General features: G+C 24.4%; 1 protein-coding gene across 6 annotated transcripts in view; it reads left to right on the top strand.

The window, feature by feature from the left end:
• The first annotated feature begins 3,508 nt into the window (after nt 1-3,508).
• LOC113557247 (GTP-binding protein Rit2-like) overlaps nt 3,509-27,518 on the top strand; it is an 80,028-nt gene continuing 56,018 nt past the window's right edge. For 4 of the 6 annotated variants that reach the window (XM_026962662.1, XM_026962684.1, XM_026962692.1 and 1 more), the window contains exons 1-2: nt 3,509-3,711; nt 10,396-10,732. In XM_026962662.1, coding sequence (XP_026818463.1) covers nt 3,695-3,711; nt 10,396-10,732 — 354 coding nt within the window. In that variant the 5' untranslated portion in view covers nt 3,509-3,694. Of the gene's footprint in view, nt 3,712-4,034; nt 4,161-7,737; nt 7,849-10,395; nt 10,733-27,518 lie in introns of those variants that run through there. The other 2 variants (XM_026962669.1, XM_026962677.1) reach the window with 2 other exon arrangements.

Below are 27,518 nucleotides of genomic sequence, written 5' to 3' on the forward strand. Positions count from 1 at the left end.
ATTTTCAAATTTTTAAGTTAAAAGTTATTATATTGATGTTTATCATTAAGAATAAAGTAAGTACTTATGTTTATTTAAAATGTCTAATTTTCGATTGTATTTATCTTTAATTTTGGTTTCTTTGATTTTTTTGTCGTGATTATTTTTGCAATTTCGTACATTTTCCTCTGGGGGTTTCTTTATTTATTGGATGTTGTTCTTCTTTTTAATTTTTATCTAACAAATTTAGTAGTGAATTCTCTTTTTATCTATTTGTTTATTATCTACATCGTTATTTTTGTATGAAACTATTAACTTTTTTCTGTATAATAGAAAGATTAAGCCATTTTTTATAAATGACATAGTTACATGAAGTTTTCTGGTTACTGATTAATTGTATTATATATTATTGTAATTATTTTTTAAAAAAACAGCTATAAATCTAACTATTCTATATGTCCTCTTAACTGCAACTAGATTTTCTCTATAGTGATATATACAATTATTCCCTCATCAAAAATTCTAGTTTTTATATTTAATTAAACTCTATATTTGAATTTTAATATTAGTTTATTATTAATTATTTTTTTGTAATGGTGTAAGAACAAAGGCAATAAATATAAATCAATAAATTGTGGAAAACGTCATTATGGTTTATCCTTTATTCTGCAAGATTTCATAGATATAGTATAATTGGATCTATTTTTGTTAGTCATTAATATTTTAAATGTAATTTAATACACATGCGTTGCCTTTTTTATTTAGACCATTTCATTTTATATTTATTTTACAATTATTAAATTATTAATTAGGACTTTTTGCTTTTGGTTAATCACGGGGCATGTTTTTCTAATTAGGTTCTCACTAAAAAATATATAAATTGCCTAATAGAATATATCAGGTTGGAATAATCTTATAGGTTATATTTTGAATCAATAAAATAAATAAATATGTATGAAATCATTATTTTAGCTTATTGCAGTTTTTTTTTTTTTTTTTGTAAATAAGTAATACAGTAAACAGCGTCTTATATAGGCAAAATAGGTACATAACTGCGTTGCAGATCATTATGAAACATACTTAACTTATAAATGTAATTACCCTCGAAATAATATGACTTTTTTTATTTAAATAATAATATCAGGAGAGTAACATCAAAGATTGAAATTGTTTTGTTTATTTATAATTATATTTTAATCTGTTAATTTCAGTATAAACTAACAATAAGTACGATGAATACAATAATATTTAATAATTATAAGATTGTAGTCCTAAGATAACTACAAACCAATGTTTATTAAATTACGTTCCATTCATAATATTAAGACACAAAGTAAATAAATGCAAATAAATAAATAATACATATAATAGAAAAAATAGTTATAATATTATCTTAGAGAATACTCAGCGTAGCTTTTTAATTATTTATAGTAATAGACTATGCACAAACATATACAAAAATGAAATATTATTGATTCTAATTTTAATTATTTTATCATAAATGTTGCAAAACGTGTAGATTGACATATTTACTGGGTTTTATATTTATAATTTATACACCGCACTTTTAGTGTAATCCGACTAAAATCTTAAAATAAATATTGAATTCATATTTTATTGTATTTTACAGTATAATAGCGTCGTATTTGTTTTCAAACAATTATTTATCGGTCGATTTTACATAAAAATTACGTATAGTTACATTTTTTTTAATCATGATGTAAAATTCATAAATTATGAATACATACACTCTCTTTCTTTTTAAAAAAGAACGAGAAAAAAATGTTATGTAAAATAAAAAACATCTACTATATTTTGAGCAAAATTAAGTACCATCCATGAAGTTTTAAGACGTAGTATGTGTGTATTTGTACATTAATCTTAGAACACTTAAGTATATACGTTCAACAAAACGTATTAATGTATCTACACTATATTCAAATAAAGCATTACTTATGTGAAAAATACTGAGTAGTCTTGTAGTCCTGACGAATACGTATGTTCGGTAGAACGGCATTTCAGCGGTGGAGTGTTGAATATTTGATTTATCATTTTAACGTAACAACGATGGTGCGGGTCATATAAAACTCAATAAAGTCAGATCTTTTATGGGTTCTAAGTCTAGTTTGACGTATATGTCGCTTACGTGAATCGCTTTATACGAGAACGTACACACGATAATATCACTATTGGTTTTTAGTGAAAATAGTTTCTAAAATCCCGCGATCGGCACTGATCTAAATCATTCCCTCATAAACCCCCTCCCCAAACGCGCACACACATATGGTAGATTATAATATGATTTTTTCACAAAAATGACACGCTATACATCACCAATATCGATTTCACATCACGGCGTTTTGCCAACCAACCCGTACTGCGCTGCTAATCACTATTATACTCATCGTAGCCGTGGTTACAATGTTAGGTTATGTAAAATTTTAACGACGGATTTCGGTCGTATAATCGTTTTGAGATAATAGTCCCAATACGATTGGATGTACACGTTCCCTTGAATAAATTCCTTACCTCCCGTGCTCGCGCCAACCCATAACTGCAGCTATACACGATACTCGCGAGACGCCGTTACGACGTTATCGAATGCTATTTGAGACGTTAATGCTAAGTGCCGTATCGATACAGCCCCCTGCAGCATTGTAGTCGCCAGACGATAACACGATATTCGTAAAACCGGCGAGTAAGCACATTGTATACGCACACATTTAAAACACGAAATATACACCGTGGTAACGTTGTTTTCGATGACTTTGGTAATCGCGGCAGTTTTAGTCTAAATATTGACACATTATACAATAACATCGTTTGTTTACGAAATATTGAAATACATCTAAACAAAACATATACGAAATGAAGCAGTTCCGATGAGTCATCTGCTACGGCACGCAGTGGCACATTTCTGGATAGGATTTAGACACAATAATTACATTAATTTGTAAATGATCAACTACAAAGTTATTCGGTAAATTATAATACGAGCATAATGATGAAAACGTTTCTCACCGTACCGTTTGCAATTGTCAAAACGACCGGCTAAATGCGTCGGCTATTTGTTTGACATATCAATATGTCGAGGATAGGTATATAAATCACACTTGATCAAATGATTAATTATTATAATTCGTCCGTGAAATATGAATACTATATAGAGTATTGATGAACAACTGTTGAGTATTTATGAGAGCGAATCGAGTTAAGGATTAAAAAATAATAAGCTACAGTTGTTTGTAAGTACAAAAGTACAACTTTTGCTGTAGTAAATTATATTTTATTATTTTTTCTCCAAATGTCCTCAAAACTTCAAGTTTATAGCGACCACCCTTCCTTTCCCGGATAAAATAATCCCAAACAGTCTCTGGTGAGTATCCTTGTCGTACGATGTTCACCCTCGATCCCCTCTACACCGTCCAAACGACCTCATCACCAAGGGGCGCGCCATGCGCGCGTTTCTCGTCCAAACAGAAGCTGATGCGTTCGCGCACGAGGCCACCAGTGCCGTCTGTTCTGTGTGCCGAGCGGTTCGCGTTACCATCGCACCTTGCGGGGACCCGTCTGTCACGCGCGCAGTTAAGAATTCATAAATAGTGATATATATATATACATAATATCATTGTGTATTCCGTTTGATTCGTCTCTGTATCGTCGTGTACCGAAGTGCGCGTGTGTTTTCGACATTGTTTTTCGGCCATTCTTATCGATGATGACATTTTACAGGTACGCGTGTTTATTATTGGTATACCTACGCCCCGCGTATTCACGTCCCGAATTTCGACTGCAGGTGGCAGAGCTAGCTGCCGTGTACTATCATAATAATTATTTCAGCAGCGATTATATTATTTTACTTTTTTTTTTTTTTTTACCTTTTCGGCCGTACGCATTGAAAACGATTCAACAGTTTTTAAAATGAAAAATTGACATTTTTTTACGTATGGTTTATTTTGTGTTGTTCAGATTCGTTTTTATCGCATAGGTTTTGGGACAAATAAAATCATAAAACGAACCAAACCAAACCTAATAATGCAAAGTTAAATCATACGAATAATTTGAAAAAACTTGTCAAAAATTGAGAGTGGCGTAACAATATTTAATAATATTATTCTAAAACTGTATATGACGGTTTGAAAATATTTTTATATAATAACCAAATTGGCAGTAAAATAATGGTAAATACATAATGATTTTCTATTTTGTATTTTTTTTCATTTTATTTAACCAAATTATTCTGACTAAACTGGAGGTGCGATGATATCCAAAATTCACATGCTAATAGTTGCATAAAACTTTTAAAATGCTTTTTATTTAAGCAAACGTGTGTAGATAACAGTTTGTTAAGTTTTTGCTAACTATGAATTATTTTTAAAATGTTATATTTTGTTAATATGCCGGTACCTATATTTAAAAAAATTGTTATTTACAGAATTTTAATTTTCTATAAATTGGAGAAATTGCTGAATTCGCTATTTTAAAAATCAATTTTTGAATAGATTTCATTAAAGTCTAATACGAATATTATCATAATATACTTATACATATAATTTATAAAATAAATTATTTATTCTTACAGCAAACAATAAATGAATAAACATAAAATGTAATTGGTATGTGTTTTGTGTGTATATATGTTCACAAACCGCACACGAACAGTGAAGAAGTGAATATTAACTACTTTAATATACGTATAATATCACCCCTGAAAGAAATAACGATCGATTTTATTTTAAAGGAGTTGTTTTCATTTATATAAAAGTGTATACATATTCAGAGGAAACGAAATAATTTATTAGGTATTTATTTTATTTAAAGTATAACATTTGTGACATATTACTCGTGTATACCTGTATTATACAATCAAATTAATGATTATAGAATTATTTAAAAGCAATTATGCATTTAAGCGTTCTAGTTAGATACATATACGTTTACCGAGTTAAGTTCCCGAAACATAATTTTCACTGGAATACCCCCATTTTTTAAAAAATATTTCTTTCTTCAAGTTATTATCTATCTTTGTGTTAATTACTTAGATTTTTTATGAACTTTTTGAATTTGATTATTTTATTATTTGACAGTTCAATTTTTCATATTTGTTAATGTTTTAATGTTAATAAAAAATCAAATATGAAGAAATTGCATGAATTATTTAGAATACACTACTAAAAAAATTATTACCATTTACCAATTAAATAATTCAATTTAGATCATATCTTAAAGTTAATTCGACAAAATAATTAAGATTGGAACCAAACTTTATATACCAAACTTGAACAAGAATTATGTTTGAATTAAATTATTTAAATATCTAATAATGTACTTCTTATTTAAATGTAGAAAACAATATAGTTTGTTTGAATTATTTAATTTAAATGACTTTAAACTCAAAACAAATAAACAAATGAGAAATGTATAACTCATATACGCGGAATCCATTTAATCGGCATAAAAGATTTCGCACAGTTTTCCGTCATCAGTTTTTAAAAATAAAAACATTTGTATAGCTGTATAAATAAAGTAGTAATACTCACTACTCTTTACTCAAATATTTCAAGTAAATACGTAATCAAGTACTAAATACTTGATAAAAAAAAAATCAATGGTTGCTATCGCAATAAATTTTATTCAATTTATTTCTTTTATTCTATAATTTCAATGATAGTTTAAGTATCAGAAGTAATAATTGACGATATTAAATCATGGTGAAAATGGTTGTTAAATTACCTTGTATATTCACTGTTTATACCTATTAGATTATGCTTTTAGTTTAATCGACGTATTGTAGAAAAATAAAATAATATGAAGATTTTCCCTACAAATATAATTTTAAGCGAGTTTACTGTAAAGTTTCTAATTTTCTAAATTTGTGTGATATAAAATGCCATAAAAGTGAATAAAAAAATGTTTGTGTTATGAATATATTGATGATAACTACAATCATTTATGATATCCATTGAAAATAATTTTTATTAAATAATAGTTAATTTTAAAAACTGACACATTTGTGTTTTAACTACTTAAAATCCTTGATATTAATTTTAATTATAAAAAAATAATAATATTTCGCGTTATTAATGGTTTCAATAAAATACTATTTAAAAATATTACATTTTTCTGTTTATAAAATAATAAAAAAAACTTGTTTCTTCACAAAAAAATAATTAAAAATTTAGTATTTCATTCACAATTAATGGTTATAAAAGGTTTTAAAATTTTGTGTAAATGCATAAATAAAATGCTTTTATAGTTTCTTCGATTTATATTGTGTTTTAGTAAATACTTTAACCAAGAAGAATTGTGCAGTAATGTACAACTCTCTTGTACATAAATCATTAACAGCTGAGAACAAGGTATAGTATTTGAAAGTTGCAGATTAAGTTTGTTGTTTAAATAATTAAATATAATACAATTAATTATAATTTTATATATTATATAAAATTAAATATTTTGTTTTGTTTTTAATCGCTAATATATATTTGTAATTTTAATTTATCCCAAATAAAAAGTAATTTATGTTTAAAAATAATTTTCATCAAATAAATACAATAGTAAAAGTTTGAAAGGTAAATTTACCACGAACCATTAATTAATGCATTTTGATTAAATTATAACTATCATTAAGAATAAATTGTATTATGCTCCAGCAAATTATAAACAACTTTATTATGCTGTTAGTTTGAGAATAATTATAGGGGTACAAACCAATGCTATCTTATATCAATCAATTTCTTAAATATAATATAGTATACTATTTTCTTTGTAACAATCTTAAATTTTACTAGAATATCTTTTATTAATAACATTATTAGGCTTCAACGTCTGAAGTTATTAGCATTGTGTTCATTATATTATGTATATATAAATTACATTAATACGTTAATTAGTATTTAATATTATTAAGATAGGTATATAATATATAGATCATAGGTAGATTCAATAGTTATTTACAATATTCATTATTGTAAAAAAATCTTGGGTTTTTATTGTCTTTAATGAGAGTTTTGTAAAAATTGTTTAGTATCGATAAGGTATTCTAAATACCTTGAAAATTTGAGTATTCTTGAAAGATAAATTAAGTACAAAGTAGTTAACTAGGCATTTGGCGCATATGGATATTGAATCTTTTTTAATTAAAAATTTAATGGTTAAGAACGAATATTATCCTGTAATTTTTTGTTTAACATCCTATCGTCCGTTGAAAAGTTTTACAGTTTAATGAAATACCAATAACTTTTTTTTTAAAAGACATAATATAATATCATTATATATATTTAAATATCAGTATACTTATTCTATGATCATGCCTATAACCTATGTACATATGAATTTGAATTATTATGTGTGTTACTCGTAATTACTAAATAACTTAATATTATAGTGGAGAACTAGATATTCGATGTGCTGTACAGTTATAGGTGTTGAATGGATATGTTAAATTTGAACTTAATGATACATTACTATATAGGAAAAACGATTCTAAACATACACAGTCTGTCAGCCTATATTACTAAGTTTACATTATTTTATTATTTATACAAAGTTAATTGATAGATTTAAATTAATTTTATTAAGTGTGCCAAAAATAATAATTTTAAATTTTAGTTGTGAAAATTAACGATAATTGTTACGCTTACTCGATCAGGAATTTAATTTAATTATTATTGTATATTTTTTTGATTCAGAGTTGAGCGGAGCGACGAATGTATTGATTGTACGATGTGTATTTCTTATTTTATTTTTTGTAAAAAAACTTTCTATAGCAGAAAAAATAAAAAGTAAATGTTAACCAAATTGGATTTTTAAACAAAGAATGAAGATTTAATTTAGTAATTCAACAGTATTTGTGTGATCTTAACATGTGTACGTATACTAATAAATTATACTATGTGCAATAGAATTTTAAAATTATAATTTAATATGTACCTTTATAAATATATAGGTATACTTTTTGAGGAACAATATAATATGAATGTGTTGTCGATTTATAAGATACATTTATATATTAAGAAATAAGTACCTTACTATTTTTTTTAATAAAGTTTTGAAAACATAAGCCAAGAATATACAATATATTAGTATCATATCTCTAACATTATTATTAATTATACCTAATTGCAAAACTAGATAGGATAGATTTTTTAAATAATTGGACCAAGTATCATTTTTAAATAGATTTGTCAATATATGAACCATAATATCATCAGTAGGAATTAAATTATCGCGATGAATAATAACCAGATAACATTCAATTAGAGCCAGAGATTATGTTGCTGTAATTGTTATATTTTAATTAACGATAAGGAAAAATGTTAAATCGGGGTAATATTGTATTAGCTTAAAAACTAATATCGTTTACTGGAATAAATACAGGGACCTGCTATTGGAGATTGGAATGTACTGTAATATTTGATATTAAATTGTTTTTTAGATTCTAACTGGAGCAATATTGATTTTACAATGATGTGTGTTTTTTTTGTATCTGTTACATATTAGGGTAGGTAAAAATATTTATTTTTAAGTAACAAAAACCAAATTTAATTTCTTTTTTTTAATTTTGATAAAAAAACTATTCGTTGGGTCAAAATTCTTGAACATTTAATACACGATCTCACATAAGTTGTTCTTATATTTATATAAAAATATCAAAATTATATAGCTTCAATTGTTTTTTGTATGCATTTGAATTTTGAAGTTAGAATATTGACGGAATTAATGATACATTATCGAATTCAAACTTAACACAACTATAATAGTAACGTACTTACCTATCTTGTTTTAAATAATAATTATTAGTTTTATACGCTCATAAATTATTGAACAGTTATTAAATGTAATTCTTATGTAATAAAATTCTTTATGATGTTTTTTAAACAAACAACTGAAAATTAATAAATCATTATTAAAAAACAAAATTATATTTATCTTGTATAATATAAATAGATCAATAGATGTAATATTTATTTTAAAAAATATACTCATAAGTTTTAATAAAAGTTCTTCAAATAGAAGTTACAACGTTTATTGCATATTAGTAAAATTTCCTTCTTAAAAATTGTTTTATTTTTAATATAGTGAACTCTAAAAATTAATATATTTTTAAAATAAATATTGTGTTTGCCTAACCTGTTGCTTATACTCGATCTTATTTGCTTATTGTTTTACTTATTTTCAAATTTTTAATTTTCATCTATTTTGTTAAAAAGAAAAAACACCAATAATAAAACAACATTAATTATTATTACCTATTAATAAAATATATTTTATGTATTTATCAGACGATAACCCTTATTACATTTTTAATTTATAAATTTAATATATTATTATTATCAGATAAACATATTTTTTTAAATTTACAATATGGTTTCATTTTCTTGTTAACAAATTCACTTATTAAAAATAAACAATTACATAAGCATATCAAAATATCAAATTATTAAACTTGTTCAATTTTGATTTAGTTTTCCTTATATAATATAAAGATATGCATTTGTTGTAGTACGTCTTCGCAATCTCAGATAATAGTTGTGTATGCTCATTACAATATGAAAATACAAATAAATTGGCTCACAATTTCCCCTACATTCATATTCGTGTAGGTAACTATTATTTAGTTACAAATTTTAATTACAAGAGCTGCCGTTCCCTCTTAGTAAGCAAGTTGTCAGTTGACTTTGATAACATTCCAACGGTTTCTTCAAATATAACTGAAATTAACCGGATGATAATGCTCACAGATATTATTTTATGTAGAATGTAGGTACCGCATCAATTTGAAATTGCATCGTTATTAACGTTGAACGAAACGTATGTTCATAATCCCCATATTGTGTATTATACATCAACATCATTTTAGTCTTTAGACATGGTTTTTGAAAATCATACTTCAAAAAATTAGCTAATACGAGCACGTGTCATGTTCTTGTGGATTTATTGCGGTATACGCTAGAATGTTTAATCGTTAGTGAACTGAATTCTTAACACGCATCACTTAGAGGTTTAACACATTCACACCAGTCTAAATCTTTTTTTTTTTTTTTGAGGAAATATTTTTGTTCAAAAGTGTTTCACCTAAGTAACATTTTTGAAGTAAATCACTTTTCATATACGTATATTAGAAAAATTTATTAACATTTGACGATCATAAAAAAAATGAAATTTTTAGCATACAAATATTTTTAATAAATATCGAAAACAATTTATGTCATATAATGGTTTCTAATTAGTCTAAATCTAGCTATTATGGTTTTTCTGTTCACGTATAGATATCAGTGTCTTAAACTCAATTAATAAACTTAATACTCACATTTATTATTGATGAACGGGGGTAATTGTAGTCTGTTCAGGTTATCGATATCAATAAAGAATTATATAAATATATTATTATCGTTTTCGTTCGTCTTTGAACAGGCCGACGTCCGCATCGATGCCATTTTACGGGGGCGATTACCGACCGGACGACGAGCCGCCACCGGAAGCTGTCTTGGAGGAGAAACGCATCTTAGAGCACCAATTCCGAAGACCATCACCTTCGAGGTTGTCGTCGTCCACGGCATCGTCTATCCGGCCACCGACCGCGGCCAGACAGATTGGCGGCATTAGTGCCAACCGGTCACTGCGTGCAAGGCCATCGGGAAGTTCACCCAGGAGGAGTCTACAACGGTCGTCAGTGTTCAGCAACCGGAGATCTACGACGATTACAGATCGTGGAAGGACAGCGTCCATGCCCGCGGTGCCAATTGTCAGGGTAAGCCCGGATAAAGCTAAGGAATATCCAGAATATTTATTATTATTATTATTATTATTATGAGTGTTCGAGCATGCAACAAAGTTTGAATTAAATCAGCTCGTTTAAATTTTGAATACTAAAAAAACTGCGAATTGAAAGTTTGAAATATTTTTTAAGAATGTATTCTGCTGAGGAATATGAAATTAAAAACGTTTAGCAGGATTATATGGTTTAAAAATCGAGAGTAGACAAAAGGATTAAGCGTTAAGGTTGACAAAATAAGAGCGTTATATTAAAGTATTAATATTGCGCATGACTATTATATATTAAAAAAAAAAAAAACCACGAGTACTTATACTTTTGAAGGAATGTTGATACATTATTTTTAATAAATATTACCATCAGACGTTAAGTGAAAATATATGAAAAATATATGTTAGAAGCTAACCACACCTTGCACCTCTGCAATTTCTGTCTACGACACAGGGTGATTTACGTAAAATTATGATTTTGTAAACGTTCAACTTCAACGTAAATAAGTACTAAATAATAATAATAATGATCTGCTATAACCATCGCATGTATTATATTTTATACCTCATGTATTTTAAATATTTTGATAAAAAAAAAAAAAAAATTAATAACTGTATAGGTACGTATATAATACATAGCATATACATTTGATCAAAATTGAAGAAAAAATGATTTTCAAAAACATATATATATATATACTGGTAAAATGAGTATTCAGATAAAAAATAAACCTGTCTGTATATTATGATAATATATAAACGTTAATTCTAACTATTCAGCTATAACATAGGATAGTAACATAAAAATATTTAAGTGATTGTAAATATTATCAAAATATTCCATTAACAATCTGCTATAATACTCGTGCATTTTTGTATTATTTTATTTTTCTCAAAAATAAACAGTCATAATATATACGTGTATTTTATTTTTATTCGTACATTATGATTTTTGAATCGTTTAGATTACAATAATGATGTGTTGTGCGATTACAATGATTACATCAATTTCGATTAACTCGATGAGTTTACGTTCAAACTGAATAGCATTAAATTTATCGTAGGTAGGTAGTACACATAAAATGTGAAGAGAATTTTTTTTTTTTTTGTATCACGAAAAATCGCGTGTTTTCATACGAGATGTGTGCGAGGAAAAATGGTTTAATATATTTATTAAAACGAAAAACTAAAAAGTAAAAAAAAAAAAAAACACGACATCCGGCTTACGTGTCACGTATACCTGAAGGCTGAAAGGTTGATAAATGTGTTCAACCAAATGTAGTTGATTTTGACAGAAAACCCTAATAACAAAGTATATACCTGTACATTAGTGTAATCTTTTACACGGAATTATTGAAAATGGGTATTATATTAATAAGACTCAATAAGTTCATGCAAACAACCCTAGGGAAAAGAACCCATTACAATAGCCTATTATTATTATAATATATTATATACTTGTACATCGTCTATGAGCAAATTATTATTCTACATGTGCATAATCTATTTTAAATCATATTAAACCAGGTTTTAGATTCTGAGCGGAGGTGATCGAGAAATGTATTGGTTTTCCAACGATAACGTATATATATTTATATTTTTATATTTTTATCGATACTTCTGTTTGGTATAAAATAATAGTTTCAAAATCAAACAAACAAGAGGATGGTTTTTGGTGATATATTTAATCTAATTGGTAAAAAAAGTTAGAATTTTTTTCTTAATACATGGAAAAAAAAATGGCAGAACGGCATTCCCGTTTTTTATTTATTCTTTCGTTTTAAATAATGCCAATTTTCAATAAAATTAATTTAGTTGAGATTTGCAATTTTTAATAAATAATTTTCATCCGTGTCCATCACCGAAAAACATTAATTTTAAGAATAAAGTGAGAAAATACCAGTGTTGTTGTGATAAGAATTTATATTTTGCAGATATTTTCTTACATTTAATATCAAATTAAAGGAAATAGTTTGAAATAAAAATGTTATTAAGGTACGAGTGAATAAAAAAAAAAAGTGATAGAAATTAATATTCTTGTTATAAATTACCTAAATATATGTTTATTTACTTAAAATTAATATACCAAAAATTCATTATATATATATTACTTCAACTAATAATATCATAAAATACCACTATCTTGAGATGAATCAACTACGTCTAAAACATTATCTGAACTTTTAATTTTTGACCTGAAAATGCAATGAATCGTATACATTTTGTGGTGGTAGCCACAAGCAACTCATGTTTTTAGGCGAATCAGTAGACTATACATCTACGTTGTTTAATTTCTGAAATCAAAAGTAATTAGAATTTTTTACAAATAAATAATGACAAATTTAATATTTACATTCAACTATTTTCAAATATATTCATTGACTTTTGTGGATGAAAGAGAGTGATATGTTTAACTATTTTTATCTGGCACTCTTAGGCCGTTATAGGAAAATCTCAATATTATATTGGTTAAATTGTTATACAATATTATATAATATTAACGTTAAATACGTTTAAATTCAGCTTTTGGCTACTATGTATTCAAAAAAATGTATTGGAAAATCTATTTGGTTGAATATTTTTTAAAAACTATGCAGTTAGGAAAGATAAAATTAGTAAAAGTTTTGATAACCTTTAACTGGCTTGTATAAAAAGTAAAATAATGATATTATCTGATAAAAAATGTTAATACACTTACATCATAGAAGTTTGAAAATGTCGTGAAATAACTTTTATAATTGAATATTAGTTCAGTTATATGAAATTTTTAATATGTGAAAATATAATGCGATTTTTAACGTTTTTTAACATAGTCAATCAAATAATTTGAAACATAATACTGTATTTAACATGATATTTGTTATATATATAATATATTCAAATATGTAATTTTTTATTATTCATAAATTATTAGTATTAATCGATTATATATTGCATTAATCATTAATCTTTAAAATGAACTATTATCTGGCCCACATTATATTATTTATTATTTATTTAATGCTTGCTAATATGGCAATATTATATCAAATACATAGTACATAATAAATTATAATAAAACAACTTCTTTCTCCCGAGATACATAATATAAATATATATATAAACTCAATAAAGTTACTTTTCAAGGTTATTTTTGGCATTCAGAAAGAATATTTTAGCTCTTGTTTATTAAAATTTTCAATGAAAAGCTTTAGAAGGTAACTTATATTTTTCATATACAATGTCTTAAAATGTAATATCAAATATATTTCATTTTTTTTAAGCAATTTTATTTTTTTTGAATGTATATGCAAAATGCATATTATATTATGAGGTATGAGTATATCGAACTCAATTTTCTTAAAAATACGTTTTATACAAAAATAAATAATTATAAATATCTAAAACATTCAATCTATTTTCAACTTTTTATTCAATGGCTAAGAGAAAAATGTGTTTCCTAAAACAAATTATTTAATATTTTTATATGAATTTGCGTGGAATAGGTTATATTATGTTTCGTAGTTCAGCTGTATAAACAATAAAAACAATTTATTAAAATACAATAGATTTAATTTATATAAGGTTTATTTAAATTTGTTTTCATTTAGTTAGTGAATTGTTCTTGCCTGATAGGTTTTTAATTAAATTAACAAACTTTTTCCACGTTAAATCTAAGTTTCAATTTTTATTCATAGTCGATAATTATATTACTACTAGACAGTATATTTTTGATTTTCATTGAAAAATTATGATATGAAAAAAAAAAGCTTAAGCTTATATTATATTATTATAATACACGATAGTTATATATTTTGGAATTTTGAAAAAAGGCTAAATATGTGTTCACTTACACGTTTAGTACTGTAAACATTTTAAGATGATATTATTGATGATACATGACCTTACGTTTTGATTGTGTAATACCGCGATTTCTATAACATATATAATATATATAGTTGTTAGATATTCACACTCAAGAATATTATACTGTGTAGTGTATGTTACCCTCTATAGTATCAAGCTTTTGTCCACTTTTCAACATTCAAGAATACTCATACTATCATTGTTGAAACCTGCAAAGTCGACAAATGTAATTTTACGTTTCTATGTAGCGTATAGTTACTAATATTTCTACTGATCTATATCATAAAACATAATGCCCTCATTTTTTTTTCACTAAAACCCTTTATACAATCAAATAACGTGTTTAATATAAATACTACGAGACTATTAAATACTAATTTGTAATTAAAAAATATATATACAGTTGATCACTACAGTTTGACACGACACTGGTTTGTTATGTAAATAACCCGTAATGCGCACGATAGTCGTTGGATTAAATCTAGTCTGCAGTGAAACATTTACCTTTATATATAATCATCGTTGTTTAACACTCTAAACTAAAAAGTTCATCAATAACTTATCATCACCAGAAACAACTTATGAACATTTTAATAAATTCCTTACAGCATGGATAAATTTTGGTTCCTCAATTTACACTATCCTTAAAAAATTCATTGAAATGACATTTTAATGAATGTTGTTTTATATTTTTATGATAAAATCTGTCATAACATCTTAAAATTGTATTATTATTTTTTTTTTTTTTATGAATCGGACAAATAATTAATGAGTTAATCGTAATTAATAAGAATTTTCATTGATTATAACATATAAATTCTTCAGGTAGTCAAGTCGTAAATTTAATTTACACATTTCATCTTGAAGGTTAACATTTTAATTTTCTTTCGTCATATTATGTATTACAAAAATAATTATTTATTTTAAAAAAAAAAAAAACTATCAAAACAGTTTTTGTGGAATAAAATATTGATATAATAATTTGTTATGACAAAATGAGCTTGAAAAAAAACTGTTTTTTTTTTAACGACTCTAATGGAAAACCAGGCTAACATGATTGATTTTAGAAAAATTATATAAATATTTGTATTAATTCACCAGGCCATTACAATGATATGAAAATAGAATATTTGCATAGTACGTTGTTGTACTCTACTTTGAATATTGTTTCATTGACTTCATTTTTGTATGAAATGGCTACCAAAGTAGAGTGGATTTTAAAAATATCATCAGTTTTTGGTACCTTTCCGTTGAAAGATACTACCAAAATATGCCAAGTAAGTATTATTCTCAAAGTATTTAGTAATTATTGAAATTTAATCTAATAACAAAAATGTCAAAATACAGATAAATACTGTTAAAAAAATTTAAATTTAATGGGAGTATTTATGATAGTCGACATACTTTTAAAATGTATAATATTTTTTTTAGTCTATTAATCTCGAATCTTTAACTTGTTCGTTGGCTGAAATTTATTGTACTGTATATTATAGACGCATTATTTTTTTCTTAAACTTATTATAATTATAGGTATATTTGTAGAAAAATAAATATTTATTATTTTTATCATGTTTATATTTTATCATAATGTAATATTTTTTATAAACAACCATTCTTTTTTTTATTTTAAGTGAAATATAGTATTTATTTCAAATATCAGACATTAAATCAATATTTTATTATTTATAAACATTAATGAAGTTTAGTTGAGTGGATTGATACCCCGTGTTTTTTGCACAATATTCTGCTAATCTAAATGTTTAATGTTTATTTTAACATAATAAATTAGTTGTTTCAGCTTTATCTAATATTTATTAACATTATATATTAATATTTTTTTAAATATACTTAAGTTACTTTTAAAAACATAAAAACTTGCGTAAATTACTTTAAAAAAAAAATTAAATAATTATTTCTTTTAAGAAAAAATTTAGTATATTATTTTAAATCATAATTTATAATAATTTGAAATGATATAGTAAATAACAAGCCAATACTTCAAATTATTTATAAATAATTCTTTGAAAACAAAAACAGTGTTGTAAAATGAGTCACTTTAAAAAAAATACACTACAATACCATTTTAATCAAAATAAATCTCCTAAAATAAGTATTGAAATCAAAATTAGATACATAGGTTACAGTAGTACTAATAGTCCATGGATAAACCATGGACGATATCGATGAATAATATGTAATCCTGTGTAATATTAACAAACAAATCTTTAAAAAAGTTGTAAAGAAATATTTACTAAAAGATAATGTACTAAAATAATATTTTCAATAGCAACAATGTCAAATTACTCCATTTATCGTATTATAAGAATCTAATAATAGTATGACTACGATTTTTTTTACTTGTCAATTATTTTAATGTACTATTCAGCATTTTAATTGTTACAAAAACTGTTTTGAAATTATTGGCGCTTAATAAAAATAAATATTTTATTTTAATCATCTTTGAACGTACTAAAAAAAAAACCAATAAGTCAAAATTTTTACTTAATAATTCTTTATGTCATTCATATTGTTTGTATAACATTTTTCTCTTCTGCGGATTTATTTAGTTTTATCTTGTTGGTATTGACTTTTGAACAATTGACGCCTGAAGATTTTCATTTTTTCACGTTTATTGTATTCGCAAATTAAAACGTGATTTATATACTAAATATATTGTGAGCAACTTCCCCAATAAATAAATTTTGAAAACCTGCAGATATTAGAAATATTCTTAACACAATAAAATGAATTGAAATTTAATATTAAGACTATAATTATATACCCGTCGAATATTAAAAAAAGTTTATGTTTTCCAGTATTCGTTATTATGTATCGTAGCCGTCCTAAACATAAGAATATAATACGTATTTATCTCTTGACGAAGTTAATATGCTTAATTATTACATAATATAATATAGTATAATGGATGGAAATTAAAAATTTATCTAATTAACTACTTCTAAATATAACTAAAAGAGTATAGATTTACAGTTCTATATGTACCCTATGTTTAACCTGTATGTATGTATGTATGTATGTAATATGTATGCATATTTAAAATCAAATATAGCTCTGCGTTAGTCATTTTCTAAAAATTATATTTCAAAAACAAATATTGAGTTGTTTTACTAAAAATTTATTTTTTATAAACTATTGTCAGTAATGATAATGATTATTAAATCAAAAAAAAAAATGAGCAAGTTTGATGAATATTATATCTTATAATATATTAAAATATCGAAATTATTGGTTATAATTTTAAAATGATTACAGTTTGATTCTATTTTTGATACATTCTTGCAGTTAATAAACAGTATACCAACATGTTTAATTTTTTGCTGTTTTAAAATAACATTTTGTATAATTTTTTTTTTTTACAATTGGTTATATATACGTAAGTAATGTTGGCGTTGACTCATTCTATGAGTGGACCACGTAATGAGTCTATGCAGTCTATTTGTAATACATTGAATAATATTTTATAAATATATATTTATTAATATTATATATTAATAAAACATAATCGATTTATATTAAAACTTGTCAAGAAAAACACTAGGTTGTATTTGTTAGTAAATTTGCGTATTCTCGAAAAATAACAATTGGTTTTCTGTGGAAGAAGGGACCTAGTGACTCTTACTATGCATTATTGACCATAATTATGTACGTTTATTATTGTGTATTGTAGGGAATAATGTATACGTATTATAGTAAGACAAAGAGAACAAAATTATTTAAAACATTGCTACACTTATAGAAGCGATGGAGAAGGATTTTGACGGTTATGCGAATTTTTCTGATATAATTAACTAGGTAGGTAACCTTAATTTAAAAAAAATTAAACCACTGAAATTCCACCTTTAAGTCAATCGGTACACATATAGTGAAAACAACGTGCTCCCAAAACGTGTACGTGCCATACTCGTGGTATAACACCTCTATAATAGGTATGATGTATTTTTTTTTTAGTTTTTTACCCTGTTCGTAAAACGAAACAATTGGTTTTCCAAGTGAATGGGAAGTGTGCTGCACGTGTTTTAAATCGTACGTCATTACCGGCGATAAACACGATGGATATGGCAAAATGAAAGGTGTCGAGACCGTACGTCAGCGTCAGCAGGTAGCTGGTACGCGTGCGCGAGGGTGTATGGGTGTGCCTGCGTGCGTGTGTAGGGAAAAATAGTGTTTTGTTTTATGTTTAAACACATCAAAACCCTTTACGACGTCGTCGTTCACTATACATGCACTGTGCCACTGTGTATGTGTATAACTACTTTGGACGGCGCACCCCGTGGACAAATCGTATTTCCAACACTTCGGTGCACTTCATCGGCCCGTGTATGTAGGTATAAGGTACACGCATACGACCTACCGTTCCGTGCGGAAATTGAGTTCCGAAATACGAGGGAAAAAAACGCCTACACGACTCGAGCTGAAATTCGCAATTCAGTCAACAAACATCAATTTGTTCTGTGCTGTTGCCGTTTCCGCTACGTTGACCACTCGTACAACTAGTATGAAAGTGCAATATGATAATAAAAATGATATGGCAATAATAATAAAAGTCATAAAATATTATATGTGTAATTACATGTATTGTAAATATAATATCGTATATTTACTATAGCACCTATATATTTGAAAAACAAACCAAATCATGGCATTGCTCTATTCTCATCTTGTTCGTATACTTTAATTTGGTTTCTGTAATTAGCATACAATTTTAATCATTCAAAAGTTTCCAGGCCTATTATTTTCCGAATAACAAAAAAATAATAAATACTAATCAAATATAATTTGGTAGATTTACAAAAAATTTACAGTAACTAATATGTATTAAACAATTTTTTTTTTCAATAATCAAACAGAAATCCGTATAACATATTTCAATCATATTGTATTATTCTGATAAGGTTTAATTAAAAACAAAAAAAATAATAGTTTATAAAATATTATTGTGTTAATATACGTAATTTAAAAACGAATATATTCCTTGATTTATTCCTCTTTTAATATTGTCCTAATAAATTGATAAAATACATAAACTTGGGTACTTTAATGTTAAGTAATCAATTCATTATACATTTTTTTTTACTTTTTAATTTTGAGATTCTTGTTTAAATAAAATGAAGGATTCGTTATTTTGCTTCAATATTTAATTTCATTCGTAATTCATTCTGATTTCTGAATATTCTTGAAATTTATTATTTATAGTTAGAATAATAAATAAAAAATTAACTTAAAAATAATTAAGTACAATACATTTGTCAGTTCTGTATTTAAAATATAACCTTTTCATTTTACTTAAAATGTATAAAAATATTGAATATTTTAATAAATAATAACTATTCAAAATTTAAAATATGACTATAGCATGACGTACAAATTTATTTGATAAAAATTATTAATATTCTTAAATTTTTAATATATTTGTTATGAAAGTTAAAACGTTACACTTTTTTTTCATAGACACGCATTTAATTTTCTACTTATCTTTCCGGACAATAATTTAATTTAAATTGATATATTATAGACTATAGTATAAATAAATAATAAACGTATACATTTTAGGTTTAAAAAATTATTTATCAATTGAAAAATCAGTAAATGTAATCTGTAAACTCTAAATTACCTATCCGTAAAATCTCAAATATTCACTATTTTGTTAAATAAGTATGTTAGTCATAGTGGATCCTAAAATTTGTTTTAACTTAAATTTATTTAGATATAAATAATATTATAATAATATCTAGAAAAAATTCTGAAGAAAGTTTTATAAATGCTTAAAAATATTGATTTTTGATCATTTTATGCCAATAAATTCTATTTAGTTGATTTCTTATTTTTTTTTTAATATAAAATATCAAGTCTCGAAGAGGAAAAAGGATTCTAAGTACCAAACGTATTGACTTTTCACCAACTTATTTATTGCTTACTGCATAATCTTAGAATAAGAGTGAATCAAGAAATGTATTGAATTAACAATGATATTTTTTTTTATATATATATTTTTGATTATAAAATAGCTTCAAAAATTGCATATATAAATAAAAATGTGATAAATATTTTATTTTCATAAAACATTCTCTGATTTTCTCATTAATTCTGAAAAAATCAATGACATTTTAGTTAAAAAAAATATAAAAACAATATACTAAAGTTTTAATCAAAATATACTTGAGTCATATTCATGATTCATGATTGAGAAAATAAAAAGCATCTACATCCGTAACTCATGTTTTATAAACAATAGTAGTTAGTACATTTTAGTGATTATAGTATAATTTATAGTATAAATTAAAGTATAAACTATAGAAGATTTTCAAGTTCTATTATTTATCATGCAAAACATTCGAATTTGTAGTAATAAATTATTATTAATAATACACAAATATTATGAGTTGAACTGAAAGAAATGTGACGACTGATCGATTTTTATACATGGCCCTATTTTTTTACATTACCTTAATATATTGATAAAATTATTGTAAATATAGTAATATTTTAAACATTTTACATTTCTTAACAATTAAAATGTTGATTAACTTTTTAATATTCAGTATAGGGTTATTAGTATAAAATTAATTAGACTCTGACAAATTCTTTGCAATTTTCTTTCATGCATAATCTGAATGCATGCCTATTATGTAAGTTTGTGATATTTACTAAAATGATGCAACAGCGTAAAATTATATTATTAACCATTATATTTTTTATTGTACATACAATAATAATATAAATATAATTGTAGCGCACACATTCGTGTATGTGATTTTTTTTTATTATCTACATTAAAATATAAAAATAATCATTATGAGGCAACTATATATATATTCTCTATTATTTAAAATGACCAAATAACTTCATTATTATTTATTAATATTTGATGTTTAGATCACTTTTAAGTTTTACTATAATTTTAATATTGTATATTCTGTATAACAAAAACAATACAAATGGCTTACAAATATTTTACAACGGCTGAACCTGCAAACACCAGAGAGGTCATAAATGAGTTCAAAAGGTTAAAAAGAAAAATAGAAATTGCTATATGATTAAAATATTTATGATAGTGGTATACTGGTATATCTAAACTTAGATATATATTATATTGTTTTAATATCAACCCCCCTCAGCTCTATTACCTTTAGAAATTTCAGATTTTTTCACTGACTAAATAATTAATTCCATTTCAGACACTAAGACCTTTGAGTTATTGGAAGTTTTGTATGACCATATTCTGGATAACTGTAATACTATACTTGGATCCCGATCCAGTTAAACTATACAGATCTAAAACTGAAATTGGTGTACGTTTATATTATACGACTGCTGGTTAATAGCAATAAACATAATAGTATTAAAATATATTTCATTGTTTCAGCATGAAATGAATAATCGAAAAGCAACAGTTATATCTTCTGTATCAAAAATTTTAAAATCAATCATAATGATTATTCAAGCTTTCAAATCTACTGAAATACTCAATATTTTTAATTATTTAAAATCAATTGAAAAACGACTAAACATTAGAGGTAAAATAAATAATTTAATTAAAATTGTACTGCTTTCTATAATTCTTCAAACAATAATACACTCTATTTAATCGCTTATTAATGCAAATATATCTTATATATTTGTCATCCTTAGCTGCAGCTATATAAATTTATCATCTAATAATTAACATGTATAACAATATTAAAATTTATAATTATTTATATTGTTAAGAATTGTTTATTTGCCAAGCACAATAATTAGTTTTATTTGTTCTTCTTTCAAACTATAACTAATTTAGTTTAGAACCGTTATTTGTATTTAATGGTAAAAACTTATAAGTAGTAGAGTAATGGTTCTGAACCATTTAAACCATAAGATGATCATAATAAAATAGGTTTAATTAAGAGATCTTATTTTATTATACTCTTTGAATAAACAAAAATGTATGAAAAACATTTTATTTTACATATTTATATAAATATATAACGAGTATGTATGTGTATTATGTACGAGAATGTATAAATGCATAGTTTATATGAACTTAACTATAAATATGAAACAACAAAAGCAAATATTTTAAAAAGATTTATTAAAAGTTATTATTTAATGTTTGTACCCACAATGTGCTTCTCAACATATTGTTTTTAGAAGATAAAGCAAGTAGTGTGAACATGTAAGTTGATTCGCGTGTACAAAAATTAAATTTGGGTCTCTCGGGTAGGAAATAGTGTAGACCTGAGCTTATTTTATTATAAGTTATAACAAATATAAGAGAATAGTTTGTGGTAGAATAGGTTGTTCGGACAATGATGACAAATATATAAGGAAAAATGGTATAAGATGATACAAGAATAATAAATATTGGTGTTACTACGAAAAAGGGGAGACAATGAAGTACCTACCTAATTATGAGAAAAAATAAAAACAATATCTAATCTAAAATTATGTGAATCAAAAAAAAATATGAAGTTCATACTTGGTTTTAAAACAAATCGTATCGAATTTATTAGAACTAAAATACTTTTTTAAATAATATACAAAAATTTTCATTAGAAATTAATTTCTATGCAATATAATATTGCTTAGATAGTTTCTTTTTATAGTTTAAACTAAAATATGCTTTCCATACATTTTCGTTTACTTAAAAAGTATAATAATATAAGATCTCCTACATTTACTAATTAAACTTAATTTATTACAGTCATCTTACGGTTTGAAACCATTGCTTTAATGGTTATAAGTTATTAGTTTATTACATTTAAATAAAAATAATAATTTTAAACTCAACTAGTTTTATCTTGAAACAAGAACAAGTAGAACTAATTATTGTACTTAGCGAATACATTTAATCTTTGTTTTTTGTCTAATGGTAGTACAAACTTTTTTTTAGTTACTATACAGTATTAAAATTACAGTTATATTTTATCAAAATTTACTTTTAAATATGTATTTCTGATAAAAATCCACTATATTTTTGACATAATAATCATGTTTCATAAAATTATATTTATATATTGTATTTTGATTAAAATTGAATCATGTTATGTTATTAAAATCATTCAAACGTTAAAATGGCTTAGTAAATTTATCATTTCCAGAAAAAAAAATTATAATCAGTTTAATTAATTAACATACTGAACAAAAAATGATATCTAAATATTGAATTATATGAAATTCAGTAAATTCATTTTAAAATATCTAAATAAGTTTGTATAGATATACTGTTAATATTTAAGTAAGTTAAATACTATACTTGAAGAACCACTTATTGAAAAAAATAAAATATTGAAATTGAAATATACATATTATAATGATCGATTTTTATATGAACTATTTAATAATTTATTGTCTATCTATAAAGTGTTTTATTTCTGCGTATTAGAGTAAATACCTACAAGTTAATTTTTACGTTTTTAATATGATTTAAAGCATAAACAAAATCAGTTTGTATCATATAATATTCTAATCTATTGTTTAATAATTTTTAGTTTCACTAAAATATTAAATGGTTACTTTTTTTATTTTACTTAAGATTTACTGGTAAAACTAAAAAGTTGTTTAGATAATTTCTAAAAAAACAAAAAATAACTAACCATAACAGTATCGTATCTAAAATTACAAAAATATATAGAACGATATTATAATTTTAATGTTAAATACCTTAAACTTTAAAGTTTTAACCAAATACAAAGTAAAGTTAGGTAATTTAATTATTTAAATTCAAATATCACTATGATGTTTTAAGCAAAATAAAATGCTTGAGTTATGGGTCATGTTGTTTAGCATTTTAGCATCTCTAAGCAATTTGCCTGAATAATGAACCATATGCGATATCCATAATGCTAAAATGTTGTTGCATATAAATATAAATTGGTTTTAGAATGTTGAATAGTGGTCCTGAATTTTTTTCTGTAAAAGCTTGATAAAATTGATAATTAAAAAAAATATATATTTATTTAATTCACTGACCATGAAATATATTAACTTTACTCCTTATATTTATTTTCCATAAACCATTGTACTATTGTTTAATTAATTAGTTAAGAATTTGAAGGATCGAATTTAAGTTGTATTTTTGTCATAAACTCGATTTACTAGTACAAATTGTACGATTCCGTTCACATTGCACACACACCGGCAAATAATTTTTGTTGTTTTACCATTAACACTAGAAACGGTATCGGTTGCTTTGATTATAACTTACACGGGTGTCATAGTATCGGTTTTTGAAGTACTTTTCGACTACCAAATTTCCAGCTTGTTCAACCAATGGAATTTAATAGAGGTGATGTTAATCTTACTGTTAAAACTTAACTGTGCAAAATGTACGTAGTTTCATAGTGAATATAAACTTTTTAGGTAATTTCAAGAATATGTCTGTTTACTATAGACATGCAATTTTGTTATATTTGTATTCGGATAGCAAAAATATACAAATATTTACATACAAATCTTCATTTGACTGATTTTTCTAGAACAAGTGAGTGTATTAATCAATTTAGTATTTAATAAATACTATCAATACTAACCAAATTGAATGTAATACAATTTTAACAATTGATGATCCTCCAATTTTATTATCATCAAAAACAAATAAGAAAATTGTGGATTTGTTATTAATTAATTAATTTTTGTACTTAAGTACTTTTATTAATTGATAAAATATCAATGAAAAACAAAATATATTGACTAGTGTATTTAGTAATGCTGCAGAATTATTTTTTCATCAATGATCCTCAGAAGATAAAAATTAATATTTAAATCGTGCATTAAATACTGGTATAATGCCGAAATAGTTTAACTTATTATTTATAATGTAGTTTAGGAACTACTATTAGCATTATGTGCTTACTCCTAAACTAATATAATACTGAGCTGATGCGATCATTATTTAATTTGTTGCCAGTGTTCATGTTATAATATGTTTTTTGTGACCCAAAAAACATTAATCTCGTCATAATTTACGCAACCAGTGTTGTAGGTATACTGAAATATATAGTTTTCTATTGTAAAAATATTAATCTACTTAGCACAATGCCACAATGTTATAAATATTATTTATAATATTAATCATTTAGTAAGAATAGGTGTCAGTGAAAATAATTGTATTATAATATTGTAGGTACATATAATATTAATTATTAGGTATGTAATAACTATGATCATTAAAAACTATAAAATTAATTTATTTAAAAGTAAATATAAAATTCATTAAAATAAAAATAACACCATAAAGTACAAAAGTAAGATATAATCATGACAAAATATAATTAAATAATTTGAATGAAATTTGAAACTTATGAAAACTACACTTTAATCTAGCTAGAATTATGATTTTAACTATTTACTATTTATTATTATGGCTATGCGAATATTCCATGATAATCTTATATAATTAAAATTTTTAATAATAATGTTCAATGAAAAGATTTAAAAAAAATAGTACTGCGGTCAACTTAACGACAATTTGTTTTAATGATCGAGATTAAATATCATATAGTTAAGAGTAAAGTATCGTAGTAATAAATAATAATTTAAAGTCGTCTAGTAAAGTTAACATTTGTTATAAACTTCTATAGCGCATAATTCATTTAAATAACTGAATTCAAAATCAAGCCATTAATTATTTAAATTATCAGTATTAAGCTAAATCCAATACTATTAGAATATTTAAGAATATAAACCGTTATGTAATCATTATTTTTACAAATATATTCTAAAATCTTTTTAAAATTGTAAGTTTAACACAAGTAATTTCGTTTGTTAAAACTTTACCTAAGTTAATAAAAACAATTAAATTTGTATTTCTACATTATTATTATTATTCAAAGTTAGTTTCTTTTTTTTAATCGTTATGTCAATTTATAAATAAACCTATTGGATAATATTAATTTTATTAACAATTAATATAATTTACACTATTTAATATGTGATTTATTATTTATAAACAGTGAACATACAAGTAATTGTATTTATATTTGATTCAAACGAACAATTATTAACGATATGTAACCATCATAATTTGAGTGGTATAGGCTTGCCCAATGGTTAGGTTAAATTAACCTAACCATTTTATAATCTATTTATATTAATTTGTTTAATTTAAACAACTAAGTAAAAATATGAACTTTATTTGCTTCTATAATGTATAAAAGGAGTTGTAGTAAAGCAATTTAAAACCCTTGTTCATTATTCAAATTTCAGATAATTTTACAAATAATTGTTCACCGTAGATAACTCAAATAATTAAAAGTAATTGAAATTACTTTGTTTATTTTGATAATGTATAACAATATTTATAATATAATTTACTTAATTTTATCATTAACATATAAGTATGTAATATTTAGTACCACCATGGGAATATTACAATGAATCCAGTAAATAGTATACGGTAATCGTGCGTAATCCAATAGTGAATTGATTGAATCAAATTAACGCGTATAATTGAATTAAAAGTTCAAAGATTATTCGATTTTTAATAATACTCACATAGTAGGTATAATATTTCATTTTCATACCACTTCGCTCCTATATAAAATTATAAATTCGATAAAGGTCGTTTTATTTTAAATATATATATTTATAACTTTACAAATATGTATAATATGGTATGTAATTTTATACAGAATTTAATATATTTGATAAAATAATAAATTAATTAAAATACAAACATTACAGCAACATCGTAGTTAATAGGTAAATGCTTCTCTTTTAGTTATAAATAAAATACAATTCATTAAACTCAGCCGCAGTTTATCGAACGACTCTCGAACGAAGTCTAAAATGCATTAGGTTTGGTACACGTAGTTCTATGTAGATTTAAGTACAGGTACTACTAACCAAAATTCAACTTACATCCAGGCAGAAAGAAAATTTACGGCGTTGGTTTATTGTAAATTACCCGAATTAAAATAATGGTGTTGAAT

Source organism: Rhopalosiphum maidis, chromosome 4 (assembly GCF_003676215.2).
Source record: "Rhopalosiphum maidis isolate BTI-1 chromosome 4, ASM367621v3, whole genome shotgun sequence".
Classification (NCBI taxonomy): Eukaryota; Metazoa; Arthropoda; class Insecta; order Hemiptera; family Aphididae; genus Rhopalosiphum; species Rhopalosiphum maidis.